The 19895-nt window shown below is 43.5% G+C and overlaps 2 protein-coding genes across 4 annotated transcripts in view; one reads left to right on the forward strand and one right to left on the reverse strand.

The window, feature by feature from the left end:
• The window catches only part of TDRD9 (tudor domain containing 9), a 119705-nt gene extending 111776 nt beyond the window's left edge, over positions 1 to 7929 (reverse strand). Inside the window, exons 1-3 of the mRNA XM_037831705.1 lie at positions 7842 to 7929; positions 7274 to 7380; positions 1166 to 1263 (exon numbers count right to left, since the gene is read on the reverse strand). Coding sequence (XP_037687633.1) covers positions 1166 to 1263; positions 7274 to 7355 — 180 coding nt within the window. The 5' untranslated portion in view covers positions 7356 to 7380; positions 7842 to 7929. The remainder of the gene's footprint in view (positions 1 to 1165; positions 1264 to 7273; positions 7381 to 7841) is intronic.
• Positions 7930 to 12220: 4291 nt separating this feature from the next.
• Positions 12221 to 15019, forward strand: RD3L (retinal degeneration 3 like). Of its 3 annotated transcripts, none has more exons than XM_037831706.1 (4): positions 12221 to 12382; positions 12795 to 13341; positions 13656 to 14046; positions 14386 to 15019. In XM_037831706.1, the coding sequence occupies exons 3-4, from the start codon at positions 13748 to 13750 to the stop codon at positions 14681 to 14683; spliced, it is 597 nt and encodes a 198-aa protein (XP_037687634.1). In that variant the 5' UTR covers positions 12221 to 12382; positions 12795 to 13341; positions 13656 to 13747; the 3' UTR covers positions 14684 to 15019. The 3 variants fall into 3 exon arrangements, with proteins under 3 accessions (XP_037687634.1, XP_037687636.1, XP_037687635.1); XM_037831708.1 differs by having other exon boundaries at positions 13740 to 14046; XM_037831707.1 differs by having other exon boundaries at positions 12911 to 13341.
• The last annotated feature ends 4876 nt before the right edge of the window (positions 15020 to 19895 follow it).

Consider the following 19895-nt stretch of genomic DNA (forward strand, 5'->3'; position numbering starts at 1 on the left):
AGGTGAAACTTATGGTTGTAAAGGGGAGGCTAAGCCTAGGAGTCACCTCCAGAGAACCTCTTTTGTTGCTCAAATGTGGACTTTCTCTCTCTGAGCCTAGCTCTGCAAATATATTCATCATCCTCCCCCCCCCGACATAGGACAAGACACCCAGATAAATTAGTCTTCCTGGCCACATGGGACACAGATCCTGAAAATGAGCCTGACCCTGGCATTGTGGGATTGAGAATGCCTTTTGACTAAAAGGGGGAAAAGAAAGGCAACAAAACAAGTTTCAGCGTCTAAGAGAACTCAAATAGAGTCGAGAGGCTTCCTGGAGGTTACTCCTATGCAAGCGTCACCTAGATATGCCAAATGGCCACAGTATGATAAGCCCAAGTCAACAGTAGTCCTGAAAACCTTAAAGAATACCCAGGTCCCTATCTGAGACTCTATAAAGGTTTCACTCACTAAGCTTATTCTTCAGAAACCTAAATCCTCCAGAGAACTCCTATGCCAGCTAAGTCTCAAAACCCAGAGGCAATAGCCTCTCCAAGAACATCAACCAGATGGGTCCCCTTTTCTCATAAAGATGACACCCCTTTTCAACATGAACAGGTCAGGGTGGTCACTGCCTAGACATCCATGAAGATCATGAAAGTGATTAAACTATAGGAAGGGATAGCAAAAGACAACATGGAATTTAACAAAAGATTATGAATACTGAATCTTCACATAATTTTCTTTTTCTTAGTTGCTGGGTATTAAAATAGCTAGAAGGAAAGAATTGAAATGGTGGACCTGTAACCCATAGCATCCTTTGAAATTTGTTCTATAGCTACTTGTTAAGTTGTAATTTGAAAGCTATCACTTCTTTGTATATATGTTATATTTTATAATAAGGAAAAACAGAAACTATGATACTATAACTCAAAACAACTTTGGAAATTTTCTATATAACTACTTATTAAAGCATACTTTGAAAGACATTACTTTTTTTAATATATGTTACATTTCACCATAAGGAAATAACTGAAACTGTGGAACTGTCACCTATAATATTCTTTGAAATTTGTTCTCTACCTGTTCAATTTCACTTGGAAAGTTATCACTTCTATGTATATATGTTATATTCTACAATAAAAAATATGATTAAAAAATTACATTATGACAAAAATAATTTTACCTCTTCCTTACATCGACTGATAGGCAAATCAAGGTACTTGTAAGTTGTCTCTGGCATGCAGGTCACATCGCTCAATTTAGCCACAGGTGGCCTTGGACCTGGACTCAGACAAAAAAAACACACAAACACAATTTCTTTTCTGAAAAATAACATAGTAAACAATCCAATGTTCTATCTCATCATATAGCACATTATATATATGCGTATGTATACACATATACATATAAATATACACACACACATACACACACAAATGTAGAAATACAGACTCCACAGGCTGATACTGCCAGCAGGGTAATTACACAGCTCCTTCAGCAGCCCACTTAGATAATGGATACAGACTAGGGGAGAACAGAACTCTACATCACTGCAAGCACTGCAGACTTAGAGACCAGTAGCACAAGCAGTCATCCCTTTACTAAAGGGTACTAAAACGGTTAGCTTAAAGAAAAACTTTTTTAGAAATGTCAACTGAATGCACCAATTTTTATGCATTCTTTCCTGACTACTAAATAAATCTCTACTAGACAGTTAAACACTACTTGTAGACTGCAGGCTTTACTCTGGGAAGGGTGTGCTCATGGAGATGAATGATGCAATCTGACTAATCTCACTTATTTAACATCCTCTTGTAAATATATGGACTGCTTTCTTGGTTATGACACAAATTTCTGGACCTCTGGTCATCACTTGATAAACTGAGAAACCATCAATTCGTGGGATGCATACTTTTATTGGTAGGTACTTACCGCCAAAATAAACAAAAACTTTTGCACCTCCCGGTCTCTCTCCCAAATTTAGACCCAGGCTCCTTGCCCTGTCTCGGGCTTTCTCTGCTGCAACCCCCCTTTCAGGCCCCCCAGACCTTCATTTCCCTGCCCCAGCTTCCCCTGCCCTCCATGTTCCCCATCATCCCATCCCTCCCGCCCGATAAACATGCCACTGACTCCAGAGAAACTAAGTTCTCTTGCTGCTGCCCTGTAGAGTGTCCTGATCATCTAGTCCGCCTCAGGACTGATGGTTGAGCTTTTCCTTCCATTATCGTGCCTCACTTGCCTTCGCTGCTCCTCTCAGTTTTGAAGAGACCCACTGATGCCTTCCTGTTTTCCCGACTGGTGGACCTACCCTTCCAGAGTCCTTAGAACTAACTACCCAACTGCCTTCAAGGGCAGCACAGCAAAACTCAACCTGAAAACAGCTCCAAACTTAAAAATGGCTCCAACAGTTCATTTTAAAGTCAGCTTTTTAGAACTCAGAATGGTGGCTAAGTACCCAGGGCAGTCCGCAAAGGCTACAACTGAAGTAACACACAGATGCATTCAGAGGGAAAAACCAAACGGACACTTCCCACCCTGATGCTGCAGTTTATCAATTATGAGGACTTGTTTAACATAATATATGTGGAAATTCTGTAGATAAAATATTGTAAACTAGAATGTCTCGCTTTGCTATGCTGTGTTCTTGCACGCAGTCCATTCCACTCCCACGGCCAGGCTTATCTGTTGTCTACTTGCCCGTCGATCTTTGTGTCATAAAGGTCAAAACATCCTGCCTCCCCTCCTGCCTCCCTAAACAGCCTTGAGTGCCAGCACGTGTCCCTACCCCGAAAATCTCAATAAAAACTGAAATGAGAACAGCTTGGGAGGACACTCTCCCTTGAGTTGTTCTCACTCTCCCCTCTCTTGGCTTTTGTCTTGAGTAATTCATTGAGTCACTGTGGTTACTGCTGGACAGAAAACCACAAATACATGAAAAGAATGTGAATCGACACTGCCCTGGAGAATGAGAAAAGACCAGAGGGAGGCGCTCCAGGGGAGGGTGGAAGCCAAGGACAAAGACTCTCCTATAAAGAGGAGAAAGAAAGCAGTGGTTCTTTTTGCTAAGAGATTTTAAACCCGTGGCCTACAGGGCTGCTGCACCAACCCCATCACCTTGACAATATCGATGGGACTTACATTCCTTGATTACCTGCCTTCTGAGGGCTGCTACTGAAAGACAGAAATTTTACACGGGAAAAAATTCCAAAAGACCTAACTGTTCTGTCTAAAATAGAGCCCTTCCTCCACATAACACAAAACACAATCTGACGTTTTCAGGTCACTGGCTGAAGCAGACCGAGCACAAACCAAATCCCGCCTCCATGGATGCTGCCAAAGGGGGGACAGGAAGAGCAGAAAGGATCACGGCCCCCCAGGCCTTTCTCCCAGCTTCCTGTCAGCGAGAAAACAGAGAGCAGGCGATGGGGAAAGCATCAGGGTTAAGTTCTCAAAGAAAAGAACAGGGGTAATTTAAGGCAAATCAACAAACTATGCATGGCAAAGCGAACTCAAAGGTGACAGGAGAAACCTAAAATTTGCTATTTTTATTTTTCCATTGTCTCTACCCTAGGAGATTAACAATAAGATACTTTATATGAACTAGAAAAAAGCTAGAAACCACAAAAACTGCTAGTTTCCCCTCCCCTAAGCCACCCTACAACATCACCATCAACCAAGTACAAAATATAACCAAAGTTAGTGGTTCCAACAGTAAATAAAGGATTTTAACTGCTGTTATACCAACTCACATGAAAACATAATAACATTTCTTATTTAAAAAGCTAGACACTGTCATTAAAGAAAATAAGTTTAATTGCTGCATCACTGATTTAACCATAAAATTAATTCTTCAAAAATAGATAATTATGTATCATTTTTCACCATGGGATGGTATTCTGAATACAAACAAATTTAACTTGAAGGGAGAGTAATTGTTTTCCTTTTCAGTTATTAAACAATCCACATAGGCCATTCTCTTAAAACCAGAAGAAAAGCTACAAGGGTTGGATGAAAACAACCACTAAAAATACCACCCAATCAACAAAAAAGTAACAATGTGGCATTTAATCACAACCAAAGACCCTATCTAAGGCTAAATTCAACACTGTCCTGCTGGAGCCACAGAACCCTGCAGGAGCTGACAACCTGGGACAGGTGCAAGGCTATTAAATCTCATTTTAAAAGAAATGACTTACCTTTTAACTATATATAATAGTTTTAATGTAACCTACAGAATATCACTGAATGTATGTTCTTAGATTCTATTTAAGAAAAAAAATTAAAGAACTTATGTAAATCAATACTGGTGTCACACCATAATTAAAAGTATTTTGGATCAAAGTATCTCGTAACTGGACGTCACAAAATGTCCAGGTTGAAACCTGTGGTGTTGGATCGGAATTAGAGATATCAGTGTGAACTTGCAGTTTTGAATCTAAACCGGGCAATCACGCGCACACACGCAGGCACAGGGCAGTCTGCCCTTGTCCTTGGTGCCCCCTCAGCACCAGCTCAGCAGCCCGATCGTGGGCAGCACCTCCACGTCTCCCCCGGCCCTGCCTCTGGCTTACCCTCCACAGCCAATGCATCACCAAAGCTGCCCACTCCACCCCAGAACCCGCTCTCCCCGGCTCCTGCCGTCACCCTAGCCCAGAGCCACCACCACGGCCCGCTGGCCCGGGGCAACCTCGTCTTTACCATCCTATGCTGTTCAACATAGCTAGAGTGGCCTTTCCAAAACACAAATCTAATCACACGACAGCCCCTGCCTCCCTTCACGCCCATCCCAAGAAAATCCTAAAACCTTTAAGTGCTTCCTGCTGCTCTGAGTTTTAAGACCAAAATTCTTAGTATGGCCTGTAAGGCCCAGTTACTGGTCATGCCACATCAAATACAACTGCCTGGGTTTCTCTTGCTGCACTAACAAATGGCCATCGCTTCGGCACTTAAAACAGTGCACACTTTTCTCGCAGTCCTGGAGGTCAGAAGCCTGAAATCAGCCTCCCTGGCTGAGGCCGCGGTGTTGGTATAGCTGTTTCCTTCCGGAGGCTCTGAGCAGGGGTCTGCTCCCTGGCCTTGTCCTGTTCTAGAGGCGGCCGCATCCCTCACACCACTCCGGTCTCTTGCTCCTAAGGCCCCATCCCCTATATCCCCTAAAGCCCTCCCACCTCCCTCCTACAAGGACTCTGGTGCTTCCATGGGCCCACCTGGACTGTTTTTCCCACCCCAGGACCCTCCATGAAACCCCCGAGCCAAGGCCCATTCACTGTGTGCAGCAGCAGGGCCACGGGCTCAGGACACCAGGACGTGAGCTTCTCCAGGGACATCGTTCAGCCACCCACAGCGACTCACCTGGCCCCCCACACCCACTCTCCATTCCCAGCAGTCCCGGCCCTCCGTCAGCACCTAGAGCAGCAGGCTCCTGCCACCCCAGGGCAGCTTACATGGTTTTCCTGACCTCAGCTCCACCTAGGGAGCTGCTACTCCTTCATCCACTCCAAGCTCAGGTGCTCCTTTCTTGACAACACCCCTCCCCACCCAAGTCAGAAACCCTAGCTGAGCACTCAACTCTTTTAGAACACTTATCTCCAAAAGTATTCATTTGTGTAACTACAATCTCTGTAAGAGGAGCCACCATATCTAATTCCACACCTCAATCAATACTGGTGGCTGAATGAACCCTGCGAGTACAGCAGAGCTGTTGTTTATGTGACTGCCTAGTGCACGGCTCCACATACATTAAAGTGGACAGAGAAAGCAAACAGCAGCTTCGAAGGTGAATTTAAATCAAATGACACCTGTAATCTAGCAAATTCTGAACAGCAGCCATAAACTTGGTTGGCTCCAGGGCCACGGTTGGGTGCCCAGAGGGTGGGGGCGGGTTGGGCTCTGGGACCAGCACAAGGATGAAGGCAGAGAGCAATACACATGATCATCTGTAGACTCACATGTTTTCCAAATGGAAGTATGAGATCTAGGACATGTTTCCACAACAGTACACGCAGCTACCTCACACTCAAGGTAGAGCGGCAGAGTACCCTGCTATACAGGGCAGTAAAGTCACCAGTCCTCCACCAACCTACACTGAGAGACTCCTCATGCTCCCACAGACAAGCAACGATGCAATAAACACGTTCACACACACAACTTTGTGCTTTTCTTAACATAAATGAAAACAGAAGCTCAAAGAGCATACATATTTTGAACTATCACTTCCGGTAATCGTGTGCTGGGTTACACAGACAGATCTTCCTCCTAAGAGCAAATTAAAATGCTAGGTGAGGTGTACAAACATCTTCTCAAAAGCAATGAAGGGTTGATGAGAGAGTGGGGAAATGCCAAGCCAAGATGTATAATAAAGCTAGGACTCAGAGAGAAGGGCAAATAACTCAAAGCTGCTTTTGCCTTTAAGGTAGAAGATCAACAATGAGACATTAACCAGAATACAGCATAGTGAAGAAAGAAGGAAAGAAGGAAGGAGAAAAAAAGGACGGGGGGGCAGGGGGGGAAGGCAAATGGGAGAGAGAAACTCTGAGAGCGAGGCCTAGATATAATGACTCTTGAATTTTCCAGAACTGATGAAAGATACCAATCTATAATGTCAAAAAGCCCAAATAAATCCCAAGAAGGATTAAGAACAATGTACTGTTGTATCTGTACTATATTTCATAATTTTAAAAAAGGTTAAAAAGGAAACTGTTACTCTACCCACAACTTCTCTCCGTAAGTCTGAGCATAGGAGATAAAGCTTCTTGGTTGAATTGGTAGGAAGTCTGTGATAGACAGACTTGTCAAACAAACAATCAAAAGGTGACTTCATAACATATGAATAGGGTCTGATGCTATTAAGATAATAAGTTCAGAAAAAGAAACTTAATTTTCAAATTCTTAACAGTTGTACACATGGTGGAGAAGATTAAGACTGACTTTTTCGCCTTTTTCTGTATAAACTTATGCACTGCTTAAAATTTTGTTTTAATAGGTTTACTGCCAAAAAAGTGTAATACTGTTTATATAAAAATTTTAAGTAGTTTTAATTAATACTAACTTAAAGGCCTATTAGCCTTCCAAAGAACAAACTATTTGGGAACTATATTAAAGATAGAAAAAAATGAGCTTTTTATAATCTACCATATACCCTCCTCTGCAAAAAGAAAAAAAATCCTGAATTGACAAGCAAGTTGGATTCCTTACTTTGACCAAACTACATGATTTAAAGACTTTTAAGATCTGAATTTTTAAAACATGTAGACACTATGCCCCATATTTTACACTTAAGTCAGCTGCTCACCTGGCCCATCAGGCAAAGGGTCACCGCCATACATATCCAATTCCTGGGCCTCGAGTTGCCTGTATTTGTTAATATACTCCATTTCTGAGTGCTTTTGGCTGAGTGGCCTGCAAAGAATTTCAGAAGTTAGTTTAACTGTTCCTGAAGAGCCAGGAAATTCACAAATACAAGAAGAACTCTTGAATAGTTACTTTTATATTAAATCATGGGGAAAAAATGAAAATAATCAATTAAAAATGAAAAGATGCTCAAACTCATAGTTACCAGGTAAGTGCAAATTAAACTATGAGGAACCATTTCTCACTCATCAAATTGGCAAAAGTAAAAGGGTCTGAGAAACGCTGGAGGAGAGCCGAGCAGCGACTCCTCTTAGCCCAAGCCCAGTGGGGTGGCTAGGGAAGGGGCCCGTCCTCTTCTCGGGAGGGCGCTCAGTCAGCCACAGTTAAAAGGTAGAGCACACGTCTCCTACACACCTGCACTTTCTCTCCTCAGTATTTCCCCTAGAGAAATGTTTGCACACACAAACAGGGAAGCAGGTTCCCAGACCTGCAGCACTGCACGCACTCACCCAGCAAATATTTACTGAGCACTGCGCTGGTTTGGAGCTGCCATGTACCCCTAGGACGCCTATGTTCTTTTAATCCACTCTTGCGGGTGCGACCTAGTGTGGGTGGGACCTTTTGATTACGTTGTTTCCATGCAGATGCGACCCACTCAACTGTGGGTGGGACCTTTTGATCACACTATTTCCATGGAGCTGTAGCCCCACCCATTCAAGATGGGTCTTAATTAGTTTACTGGAGTCTTTAAGAGAGCTAAGAGCCAACACAGACCCAGATGCTCAAAGACACTTAGACAGAAACGCCCCAGGAAGAACAAGCAGAGAAGCTGAGAGAGACATTTTGAAACCAGAAGCCAGGAGAGAAGGGCCAGGAGACATCACCACGTGCCTTCCCATGTGACAGAGGAACCCTGGATGCCATCCCATCGGCCTTTCCTCAGGGAAGGTATCTAAAATCTGATGCCTTAATTTGGACATGTTCATGGCCTCAAAACTGGAAAACTGTGAACTAATAAACCCCCACTGTAAAAGCCAATCCGTTTCTTATCTTTTGCATTCTGGCAGCTCTAGCAAAGCAGAACAAGCACGTACTACAGGTGGGACGCTGTTTTAGATACTAGAGAGACACAGCTGTAAACAAAACGGCCCTGCCCTCACGCAACGTGCATTCTGGTGCAGGAAACCTAACAGCGCCTAAAAGCGTGATACGGAGAACAACAAAACGGGTCTGAAGGATCCCAGGAAGGCAGGGCATGTCTCAATAATAGTCACAACAGTGAAAGCTTGAAACAAAGTGCCAGCGACCCAGGGACAAGCTAAACTACGGCAGAGCTTTCAGACAGACCACTAAGCAGTATTTTAAATAAGAATGTCATGACTCTAGTCCTGCAAACAGAGATGTCCAAAACATTAAGTGAAAAAAGACAATTATCAATTAGGGTGAGCTACATTTTTGTTGTCAACATCTAACTGAAACATACTGCTGTCACAGGAGAGGCTCCATGAGCCTGATTCTGACGTTTGAGACTTAGTAAAATTATTTTTGCATGAAGTCTGCTTTTGCCTGATATCAGTGGTTGTGTCAGCATCCTCTTGGATACTGTTTTCCTGATATTCCCTCATTTACTCACACAGCAAATAAACTAACAAGGCCCAACCCCATGCTGAGCTCCATCTGAGCAGTTCGCAGCCTGCCCTCATAGATCTTACAGCTGGTGGGGACGAGTGCATAAGTGAAGCACACTGTATATCAGACGGTGACAAGGAGAAGGAGAAAGCCAGGGGCGGAGGTGGGGGGGGGTCGCAATGATAGGGTGATAAGGTAACAGTCAAGCAAAAATCCCAACAAAGACGGGGCAGCCCTGCAGCACTGCAAGGGAAAAGCTTTCCTAACCAAGTAACCAGAAAAGCAAGGAGTCCTGAGGCAAGAATGTGCCAGGCACGGTCAAGGAAGGCCAGTGTGGCTCCACCGAGGGAACCAGGAAGAGAAGAAGGCCAAGACTGAGAGGGTCAGAGGGGCCTGGGGGTGGCAGGGAGGGAGGACTGGAAGGTGCCAGGGGAAGACCAGGAGCAAGCACAAAGGTCTGGGTTTTGCTCTTTGTGAGATGGGTTCTGAGCAGAGAAACAACAGTATCTGACTCCCATTTCGACCGGCTCACTCTGTGTGAGGAGGGCGCAGCAAAGCACAGCAGCATCCGCAGTAATCAAGGCCAGAGACCCCAATGGCCACAGTCAGAGTGGACAGAAGAGCAGTTCTGGAAGCATGGTGCAGGCAGAGCCACAGAATATGCTAACACAACAGATCTGAGGTGTGAGTTTAAAAAGAGGCCTCAAGGAGGATTCTGCAGCTCCAGCTGCGGCTGTGATGCCCTCTGTCTCCCACAGAATGATGCTATAAATCCCGAAAGAGCAGCCATTTGAGGACCCTGAGAAGTAAACAGTAACAGGAGACCAAGGAAGGAGGCCAGAATTCAAAGTACCACCAGCCAGCAGGGAGGGCACCATGGATCTTCCTTCAGGTACCCCCAACCTCAACTCAACCCAATCCAAAATCCACATATGGGTGAGGCCCAGGAGCAGGAGGAGGTTGCCTAACGCCAAACAGGGCAATCCCAGTTCCTGTGTATTACTGTGTCCTCCGTTCCTCACACCCCAGCCTGTCACCATCCCAGGAGCAGAAGCCACAGCAGCACCCGCGGGGCCAGGTGGAGCCACACTCTTGCTGCTGTCTCCCACCACCCAGCCTGGACACCGAGGCACAACAGGAGGCAGCGGCAGGAGGAGCAGGCCAAGTGGAGAGAGCCCCAGACTTCCAGCCGAAGGACCACAAAGAGCCCCAGGGGGCAGGAAGGCACCTGGGAGATGGGGGACCCCCAAAAGCAATTTATGAACCATGGGCTCACCCCTGAGCTGGGCAGGCATGGATCTGACCCTAAACAGCCCATCAAAGACTCTGAGAACCGAATGTGGGCCAGAGCAGCCAGTGGGTGAGCAGCACACACAGGACGCAGCCGAATAGCTCTGAGCAGGCTCTGAACCAATGTTGGAACAAAACCCACAGAAGGCTGGCTGGAACCTGCCACCTGAACCCAACCAAGGGGATTCGCTGCTGACAAAAGTATCAACATTCTCCATAGGATTTAAACAAACCCCAAAGTCCCAGAACCTCATATTCAAAACACCCAGAATTCATGCCAAAACAATGCGACATACAAAGAAACAGGAAAATCTCATGGGTGAAGCAATGACCCCTTACCCGGAACAGTAGCCATCCAATCTGGGACCAAACAAAGTCAGATCCCTTCCTCACACCAATCCAAATCAATTCCAAACAAACTAATCACCCAGGCACTTTTATTAAACCTATTAAACTGATATTCTTCTATATTTTCTAACTGTGGAGGAGAGTAGGCCTTCCTCAATAAGAGCATAAAAATAAAAGCCAAAAAGGAAAATTATAGATAAATTTAACTATATTATAACTTAAAACCTATGACCAATGTCTCTATGAATGCTAAAGGGCAAGAACAGTGGTCACTTGAGAGAAAACATTTGCAACATACAACAAAGGGGTGTATTAAAAATTCCTATAAATCAAAAAAGATACAGTCAACCCAATAGAAATGTGATTTTCAGTTTAAAAAGTAAGGGTATTAGTGTATTTTAATTAAAATATTTTTAAAGAGAAAATAGTGAGAAAAATTTAACATCATAGTTTCTCTTCAAATATTAACTCCATCTTTATTAGAAAAAATAAAAGAACCAATAATCTAGAACTTTCAATGCAGTAGCAAAGGGGCTGAAAATGGAAGGATATGAAGTCACCCCCACATGGAAAAATAACCCTTCCTGCCAAATACTCCAAGAGGGCCCTGCCCGCGGCGCAGCTCAGGCCTAGGAGGGCAGGCTGCTCAGCTTGCCCTCCAGGGCTCCCCATTTCGCCTCCAGGCCCCTCTGCAATGCGCTTCCTTCCACACAGACACACACACAGTGAACAATCGGTCCTATTTCACTGAGTCTCACAAAACTTTATACCACTCAGCCAACAAGCAGTAGTCAAGAAAACCACAACAATAACCAAAAAGACAGTGATCTAATTGTTTAACAGTCTGAACTTCGTGTCTTCCAGACAAAATACTGTAATGAGGTTGCAATTCATTTCAAACAATCCACTCATTCAGCTGACTAAAATGTTTAATAAAATCCCCTATTAATCTGCTAATACACTGATGAACAGGAAGGATTAATAAAAAGGTCCTTCCTCACCTTTACCTATAAATATATATACTTATTTATGTTTTCTGTCTACACAGTGGTAGCTGAAAAAACTAATCAGAGTATAGGATTTGGTCTCCACTTCAATATAACAATAGAAACAGTAAAAAACAAAATTTGTAATAATACAAGCAGCACACTGTAAACACGAGAAAGGAGCGCGAAGGCAGGCCTCCCGGAGGGGCGCCAAGGTGGTGAGGGACCGTTCAGCTTGTCGGGAGGGGAAGGGAGAGCGCCCTGGAGAAGCTCCCGCGGCCAGGGCCAGGCCTGGGCTCGGGGGACGCCCCCTCCACGCAGACAGGCCTCCCCGCCCTGCGGCTGCAGCCAGCCCGCGGGACCTCCCGCACCCGACATTCTCCCATTCTCCCTTTCAATACCACCATTCTTCACAGCTCGCGCGGGAGAACAACAGAAGCAAGGTACAGGACCAAAGGAAAAGCCACTACAGAGTCATCTGACAAAGACCTCAAGAACACAAGGCCTTTTGTTTTATACCCTTGTCCACTCTTTAGCAAAAGACAAACAGCAGTCGTACAGAAAATGAGCATAATAAAGACTATTACACGCAAGAGACCTCCCAAACAGTAAATGTGTTTCACCCTCAGCTCCGAAAGGGACATCAAAAGCACTAAAATGACTTTCCGTAATGAGTTTTAAGATTTCATTTTATTCTCATTATTTTTAGAGTAAGCAGGTAGAGACTCTATCAGGAACGCTTGGGAGCGACACGCCAGCACTCTCGCAAGAACAGGCAGGTCGGAGGCCGTTTCCAGGTCAGCCTTGCTACCCTACCCCTCCCCCTTCCTCGTTCAGGGCTCCAAGATTTTACTTTGTACTTTATTTACTATTATGTCTCTTTTTTCCTGGCCTTAACTTATTATTGCCTTATCACCAGATATGTAAAGAGAATCTGAAGTATATTTTAAAGTTATCTATTTAAGTGTTTTTAATTTATCCAGCATTCCAACTTGCTTACATATTCAAATTTAACTATTAAGCTAGAAAAACAAAAAGGGAACAATATTCGCTAAATATCTCACACATGACTGACAGCAGCATTTTTTTTTTTTTTTTTTTGCCTATTTTGCTCCTTACAAGCTTTCTCAGAATGTGGTTTTTGTTGGTATTCTTTTTTTTTTTTTTTGTGAACAGTCATGTCTGATCTATTTCTCCTGCTTTCATTAGAGGGGATACTGACCTGGCTTCTAAATGGCCTGAAAGTTAACTGAGGAATAAAAGCAACATGGTTATTTTTAGAGCTCTACAGGCATAAAAATACAGCACTAAACTGTGACCCACAGCTCTGCACAGCGAAACAGCGCATCATGGGACCGCCCCACTGGAGCCGGGCGCGAGGGGCGCTTGCCCGGCCTCCCCATCTCCCAGGGCTGGCTGCTGCAGGCGGCACCCACAGCTGCCACCTTCTCCACACAGGCTGAGCGACATGTGAAACACAGGTCCTGACATAATTTGTGAAGATTAGTTATTTTTGTCATTCTTCTGGCTGATTTACAAGGTGAATTAATGAGCATCTTCTCCACACCGAGACATCACAGCCTTGTTCCTAACATAGAAAGTTGTTTATTTCAACGACAGTTCCGGTGAGTAAACCTGGCGGCTCATTCCTTCCACCGGGGCATGTCCAGGAGAGCGGGTGCTGAGCAAAACGGTCTCATCGCCAATTCAGGTAAACTCCAGCAACATCACCACCTTGGATCCATCAACTTAAAAGGTATGCTTTAAACCTTTTCTTTACAAAGTGCAAATCAAAAGTGAGTTTTTAGATAGTATTTTTCCATAACTTAATATTTTAGAGCCTCCTAAGAACTTTTAATAGCATGTAAGTGTCAATATTTTCAGAAATTGTTCAGTCGGTAGGTTATCCCTGACTTTTTATATTTAATTTCTGTTTAGTCACATAAAATTATTTTCAAAGCTCATTTTTTTGTCACTGACCTAGTTTAGAAATTAAAATACTTAATCCCATGTTCTAATCTTATTTTGACCTGCATATCTAACTGGTGAAAAATTCATGTACTTTTCTAGCAAATTTATTATAAAGAAAACAAATATTGACTCATCCGGACCATAACATTTTATGCAAATAAACAAGTGAGAATATCTCCATAGGCTAAAAAATGCCACTTTTTGGCTGGATGAAATGGCCAAAAAATGATTCCTACAAACCAACACATAATCCTGGCTCAGAAGCAGTGACTAAAACTCTGCTCCGGGAATTAAAATGGCATTTAAAAGAACGAGAGAGATTAATACAAGAGATTGAAAATGAACAAAAAGTGAAAAAAACTGGTGTGGATTACAACTGGCTGAGAAACTACCAGAACCCCCACACAACCATCCCCGCCACTGAGCAGAGGCAGCTCGAAGCTCTCTGTTCCCAAGTCCAACCCTGCCAAACCGGAACTATTCTCAGCAGGTAAAAACACGACATTCTTTTCTTGTGGTATTTAATATTCACTACTTTCAAATCTAAGTGCCCCCTATATTTGGACTGGAAATGTATTCTATGGTGTAAGTTATTTAATCATGGTATAGTGAAGGACTGGACAAAAATATCTGTTTGTATCTTAGTGGGTTGGAAATTTTTTTAAGTTGCATTCAAAATTTCTTTACTAGAAGCATAATTTTAAAGCAGTGTACTTAAAAAGTAGATAACTACTATCACAAATACACTATTTAAGCTGTATTTTAGAGATTAAGGGATATGACAAAGGAAATTTTCTGAATTGATTACTCATTACTGCTTTCCTTCTAGATTTAGAGAAGTTTTGGCAGAAAATGACGTACTGCCGTGGGAAATAGTCTACATCTTCAAGCAAGTTCTAAAAGACTTCCTGAGTGGTACAGACAAAGGAAGTCAGCGAGAGGGTCTAGAGAATTCGCGGAAGACAAACACTTCTGTTCATTCTGCTGACCCAGGTGAATGCTCCAAGAGTTCAGGCAAAGATGAAATTCCCACTATTTCAAGTTATGTAGACAAAAACACAAACAGCAGGTTCCCAACATTCTCATACAGAATATGGAACCTGCCATACTATTATCCATCAAGCTAAATCACTTACAACCAGAGGAGTTTTCATAACCATCTTAACAGCAGAACTCTCAATATTAAAAATAAGAAGTAATATGACTTCATATTTCTGTTTTTTGCAAAATCAGAAGATATAATTCCTGTGGATGTATTAGATGTTTTAAAGTGTTCCTTTTTTAACTAATCTAAAAATGCAATGTTTTCACTGAACAGTATACTTTTAACTAAAATGTTTCCTAAATATTTTGAAAAAAATGTTTGAAGTATTTTCTTACACCTCAAACACATCTCAGAAGAACTAAGGCAACTTTATTTAGCATGGAAGTTGGCAGACTCTGTGTGAAATTTAGATATTAACCTTGACTTTTATTCTAAAAGGAAGCTATGCTTAGAATAAAATAAATGAGTAAGTGTAAATCTTATCTTTCCAATATAATGCAGAGTTGAAAAAAGGGTCACGATCCCACGGGGTGCGATTCCCTCTCGACCAGCCGAGTGGGCGGGTAGGGAGGAACCCGCAGGCAGCTGGAGAACAAAGCAGGGCTGCTCCGGACACCCATGCTGCTTTGGTCACAATATTCTCATCACAATAGGGAAACCATGAAGGACACAGGAAGATTAGGCTGGTTTAACAACATTAGTAGCTACTACCCTCAAAGACAAACATTTAAACAAGCAAGTAATTTAAACCTATATATTATTAGTCTAAAAAATTCAAAATTTCATAACTCCATTAGGGTAGGAAATTATTTATTAGTGAGATTTCTTAATTTTCTGATAAAGAGCCAAAAGCATAACTATGCTTACAGGTTAAGTCCAAGGAACATAATGTCTATAACTTTATATTTGAATATTTGTTTTTCTTTTATCTGAAAAGAAAAATATTCAAGATTGGAAAAAAATACTGGAAAAAATAACTTTAAATGTTCTGACTCATTTCTCTCAGCACTCTTAGCAGACTTCTATACCATTTGAACTGGCCTCAATTTGGTTTTAAATCCAGCAGTCTAAACAAACATGTCCACAAGCGCATGAGACAAAGTAACCAGGAACACAGAGCTGGGTGGTTCTGAAATAAAGGCGGCCTCAGTCCAGTTCCCTTTCTGTGCAGCTTTCACAACATCCCCCTAGGGCTTCTTCAAGAGAATGTAAGATGTCTCATGCACTGTTTGTGGGAGAGAGAAATGTACCCAAAAGGACACAGCTGCTTATGGAGTAGTGAATATAGAATTAGCAAACTAGTTGGGAAAAAGAATTGCTTTAATAGCGAGCACAAAATATTTGTTTTAAGCAGAGCTTGTAGCTTGTCCATGAAGTCCAGAACTAGAACTGGGTGACCTCGTGGGGCACATCACGAAATACAGGCCACGAAGAGGCCCAAAGCATTTCATTCCCCTCCAGAGCATCTCAAACATGCAGAACAAAGGAAATGCCAGAGGCCACCACACTTTCAAGAGAGGCTGTCTTCCATGTTCAGGCAGGAAGAAAATAAGTTCTTAAAAGTCTCATCTACCCCCACGGGAAATCCTGCGGGGCCTAGAGAAGCCCTGTCCAACAGCCCAGGACAGAAGGGAATCCTGTACCACACTAAGTCACCCAGATTTAAGAGAAGTGAAAAGCACACTGAGTTTTAGCGTTCATTCTGAGTTCTGATCTCTTGCTCCATAACTGGCCATAACCCAATAACCATGTTTCCTATGAGAGGATTAGTAAATGTAATTTAAAACTATAGTTGTTTCTGAAAAATCTAACAATTTCTAACACAACTTCCTGAATGTTAAGAGGTGCATGTTTGTATTTGTGATGGGCTGTTTACAGTATCCAAAGCTGGCAAAAGAATCCAGGCCGTAACACTGTGTAGGAAAGTGGGGTTGGGGCAGATGGGGGAGGACAGGACAACCGGCAAAGCAACAGGGCCATTTGCTAAAGAGAAAGCAGTTAGCCCGAGGGCAAAAATTTGTAACTGGGCAATAGTTAAGGGGTAAATGAACTAGTCCACGCAAAAGCATTCCACAGAGCACCAGACGTGAACAAGGCTCTCAAAGCTACCAATAACCAGCTCAATCCATTTAATAGTAAAAGCCCCTCTTCTGCACACCAGCCTGTGCCACACACTAAGTGGAGTAAAGGAGGTGATGATGTATCCGTCTCACAGCTTCGGACAAGCTCAATGGCTTGTCCAAAGGCAGAGGTGGTCAACATCGGAGGTGGGATTCACCTTCAGTCTGCCAGCCCCCTGCACCCTACCTGATGCCTCCTCTGGGATCTTGGCTCTTCTATTAGCGAGACTGGGACAGGAGATGGGGGAGGACTCCTTTAGCTATGGAGGTCATGGGAGATAGCTCGGAGGAGGTGACGTTTGCGAAGGGACCTGAATGATGAAAGGAATTTCTCCTGGTCAACGGGCAGGGGGGTTGGGCAGGAAGAGGGCAAGCAACTCCAGGCAGAAGAAACAATAAACGTGAAACCCCCAGATGGGAATGAGCTTTGGATTCCTGCAAGATGCAGGGCAAACGCCAATGTGGCCCAAGTACAGCGAAGGAGAGCAGAGAGGGGCAGGAGCCAGGGGGCATGCGCTGTGAGCCATGACAGTCTGGACTGATTCTAAGAGCAGCCTACCCACAGGAAGTCCAACACGCACACAAAGACCCTTAGGTGGGGGTGTTTACTCAAGAACAAGCCCGTTTGTTCTACAAATGCTCACCCATCCGCATCCTTCTAGATTAGAATAGACTAGGGGGACGGGAAACCAGGATACCAGGTTAACAGGCTCCTGCCATGGTGGTCTGGACTGGGGTGGTGGCAGTGTAGGCAGTGAGAAATGGTCTTATTCTGGGAATATTTCGTGGCAGAGGTACTAGGATTTTCTAGGTTTTACTGGATTGTTTAACATGGCAAAAAAAAAAAAATTTGACACCCAAATCTATGAAATGCCAGGCAGCTGTTCTAAAAACTGATTTAGAGCTATGTCCTGAAGTAAGGGGTGCCTCAAGGCATACATAAGTATTTGTGTGTGCATATCATATGGTCCTACTTAGGCATCAAACTACATTTCCATATTTGGGAACATATAGGTAAATGTCAAAGAAAAATATCTCAGACAGACACTGAAGTGGTAACGGGATAACCTTTGAAAAGGAGAGTGAACCTGAAGGCAGGGCAAGAGGGCCCTGAAGTTACTGTAAGATTCAGACAAGAGAAGTTTTCATAAATTACATGTGTAATTAAAAGAACAACTTTTTTGGGTTCATTTGTTTTAAAGAAAAGAAAGGATTTAAAAGTTCTGTCCAGCCCAAGCACTGGCTTCCCTCTGATCAGGTGCAAAAATATATGGGCGCACACGGACACACACACCCCCTTGGGAAATCAGCAACAGCTGGAGGAATGTGGCAGGTTTATGATTCAATCAAAGCAGAGGTGGATGAGGAAGCAATGCTCATCATTCTAGAATAAGGGCCCACCTCTGTAAGCACTCAGTACCTGGGAGCTCCTAGGGCAGTTTATCCAAACAAACATGAGTTCTACAAGCATCCAGCACTGTGCCAGAAGATGGAGAGTCACAGAAAATCTGTGGCCTCAAGAAGCTCTTCATTTAGTAGGAAAACCGCACAAAATAATTCCGATAAAAGTACTGAGATGCACGTTCGGTGTACCAAGCGAAGCCTGTTTACTTAAAACGGGGTCACTCGCCTGGCTTACACTAATCCTTCTTGGCCGCTCCTTCTCAGTCGCCTTTGCTCAGGCATCTCATCACCTCTAAATGCTCAAGCTCCCCAGGCCTGAGCCTTGGGACCTCTTCTCCCTCTACACCCACCCTCCAGGATCTAGTACCTAGAGCTCACTGGTCTCCAAATCCTAAATTCCCAGGTGTCTAACCCAGCACAGACTCTTTCCGCAACTCCAGCGGCTACACTTACTGTCCTCTAATAAGCACTTCAAGGTTAACATGTTCCAAATCAAGTTCCTGCTATTCCTCCACAACCAGGTCCCGAAGCCTTGCCTTTCTCCGCGACAGCAACACCTGTCAGGTGCTCAAGCCTGAAACCCTGGTGTCGCCTCAACTGCTCCTCCCTCAGAGCCTCTGTCTGGTCCTTCTACCTTAAAAACACATCCCCAATTCCACCCCTGCTGCTGTCACCCTGGTCTCAGCCACCGTCACTCCTCCCTGAATGCTGTCAACAGCCTCCTGCCTGATCTCCGTTTCTGCCCTTGGCCCCTTCAGGCCGCTCAACAAGCCTGTTAAAAACCGCAAGCACATCCGGCCACAACCCTGCCCAAAACCCAAACTCTTCTCCAAGGCACACTTGGCAGACCCCACACTCACACATATACACACAACGTCCGTCACACAGAACAACCTTAGCTGTGCTACTTAGAGCGCATTCTGGTATTTTCTATTTCTATCTTCTTTTTTTTAATGCTGGTCACTACTCATTACTGCAGACCCTGAAGAAATTAAAAAATTATAAGAGGATACTATGAACACCTGTACACCAATAAACCAGATAATTTAGAGGAAATGGATAATTTCCTGGACACACATGAACAACCTGGTCAAGAAACATAAGACCTCAGCAAACCAAACACAAGCCAAGGGATCTAATCAGTCATCAAAAAGCTTCCTACAAATAAAAGCCCAGGGACAGATGGCTTCACAGGGGAATTCTACCTAATGCCACAAAGAACTGACACCAATCCTACTTTATTTCAAAAACTGAAGAAAATGGGACACTACCTAACTCATTTTATGTAGCCAACATCACTCTAATACCCAAACCAGGTAAATATGCTACAAAAAGGAAAACTATAGGCCAATCTCTCTAATGAATATAGATGCAAAAATTCTCAACAAAATATTTGCAAATTGAATCCAAAGACACATTAAAAAAAATCACAGAACACGACCAAGTGTGGTTCATCCCAGGCATGCAAGTGTGCTTCAACGTAAGAAAATCAATCAATGTAATACAACACATTAACAAATTGAAAGGGAAAAATCAAATGATCATCTCAATGGATGCGGAAAGAGCATTCAACAAAACTCAGCATCCTTTTTTGATAAAAACACTTGAAAATGTAGGAATTGAAGGAAACTTCCTCAATATGATAAAGGGCATATATGAAAAACCCACAGCCAGCACAGTACTCAATGGTGAGAGACTGAAAGCTTCCCTCTAAGATTGAGAATGAAACAAGGATGCCCGCTGTCAACACTGTTATATCAACATTGTGTT

The sequence above is a fragment of the Choloepus didactylus genome, chromosome 4, assembly GCF_015220235.1.
Source record: "Choloepus didactylus isolate mChoDid1 chromosome 4, mChoDid1.pri, whole genome shotgun sequence".
NCBI classification, from domain to species: Eukaryota; Metazoa; Chordata; class Mammalia; order Pilosa; family Megalonychidae; genus Choloepus; species Choloepus didactylus.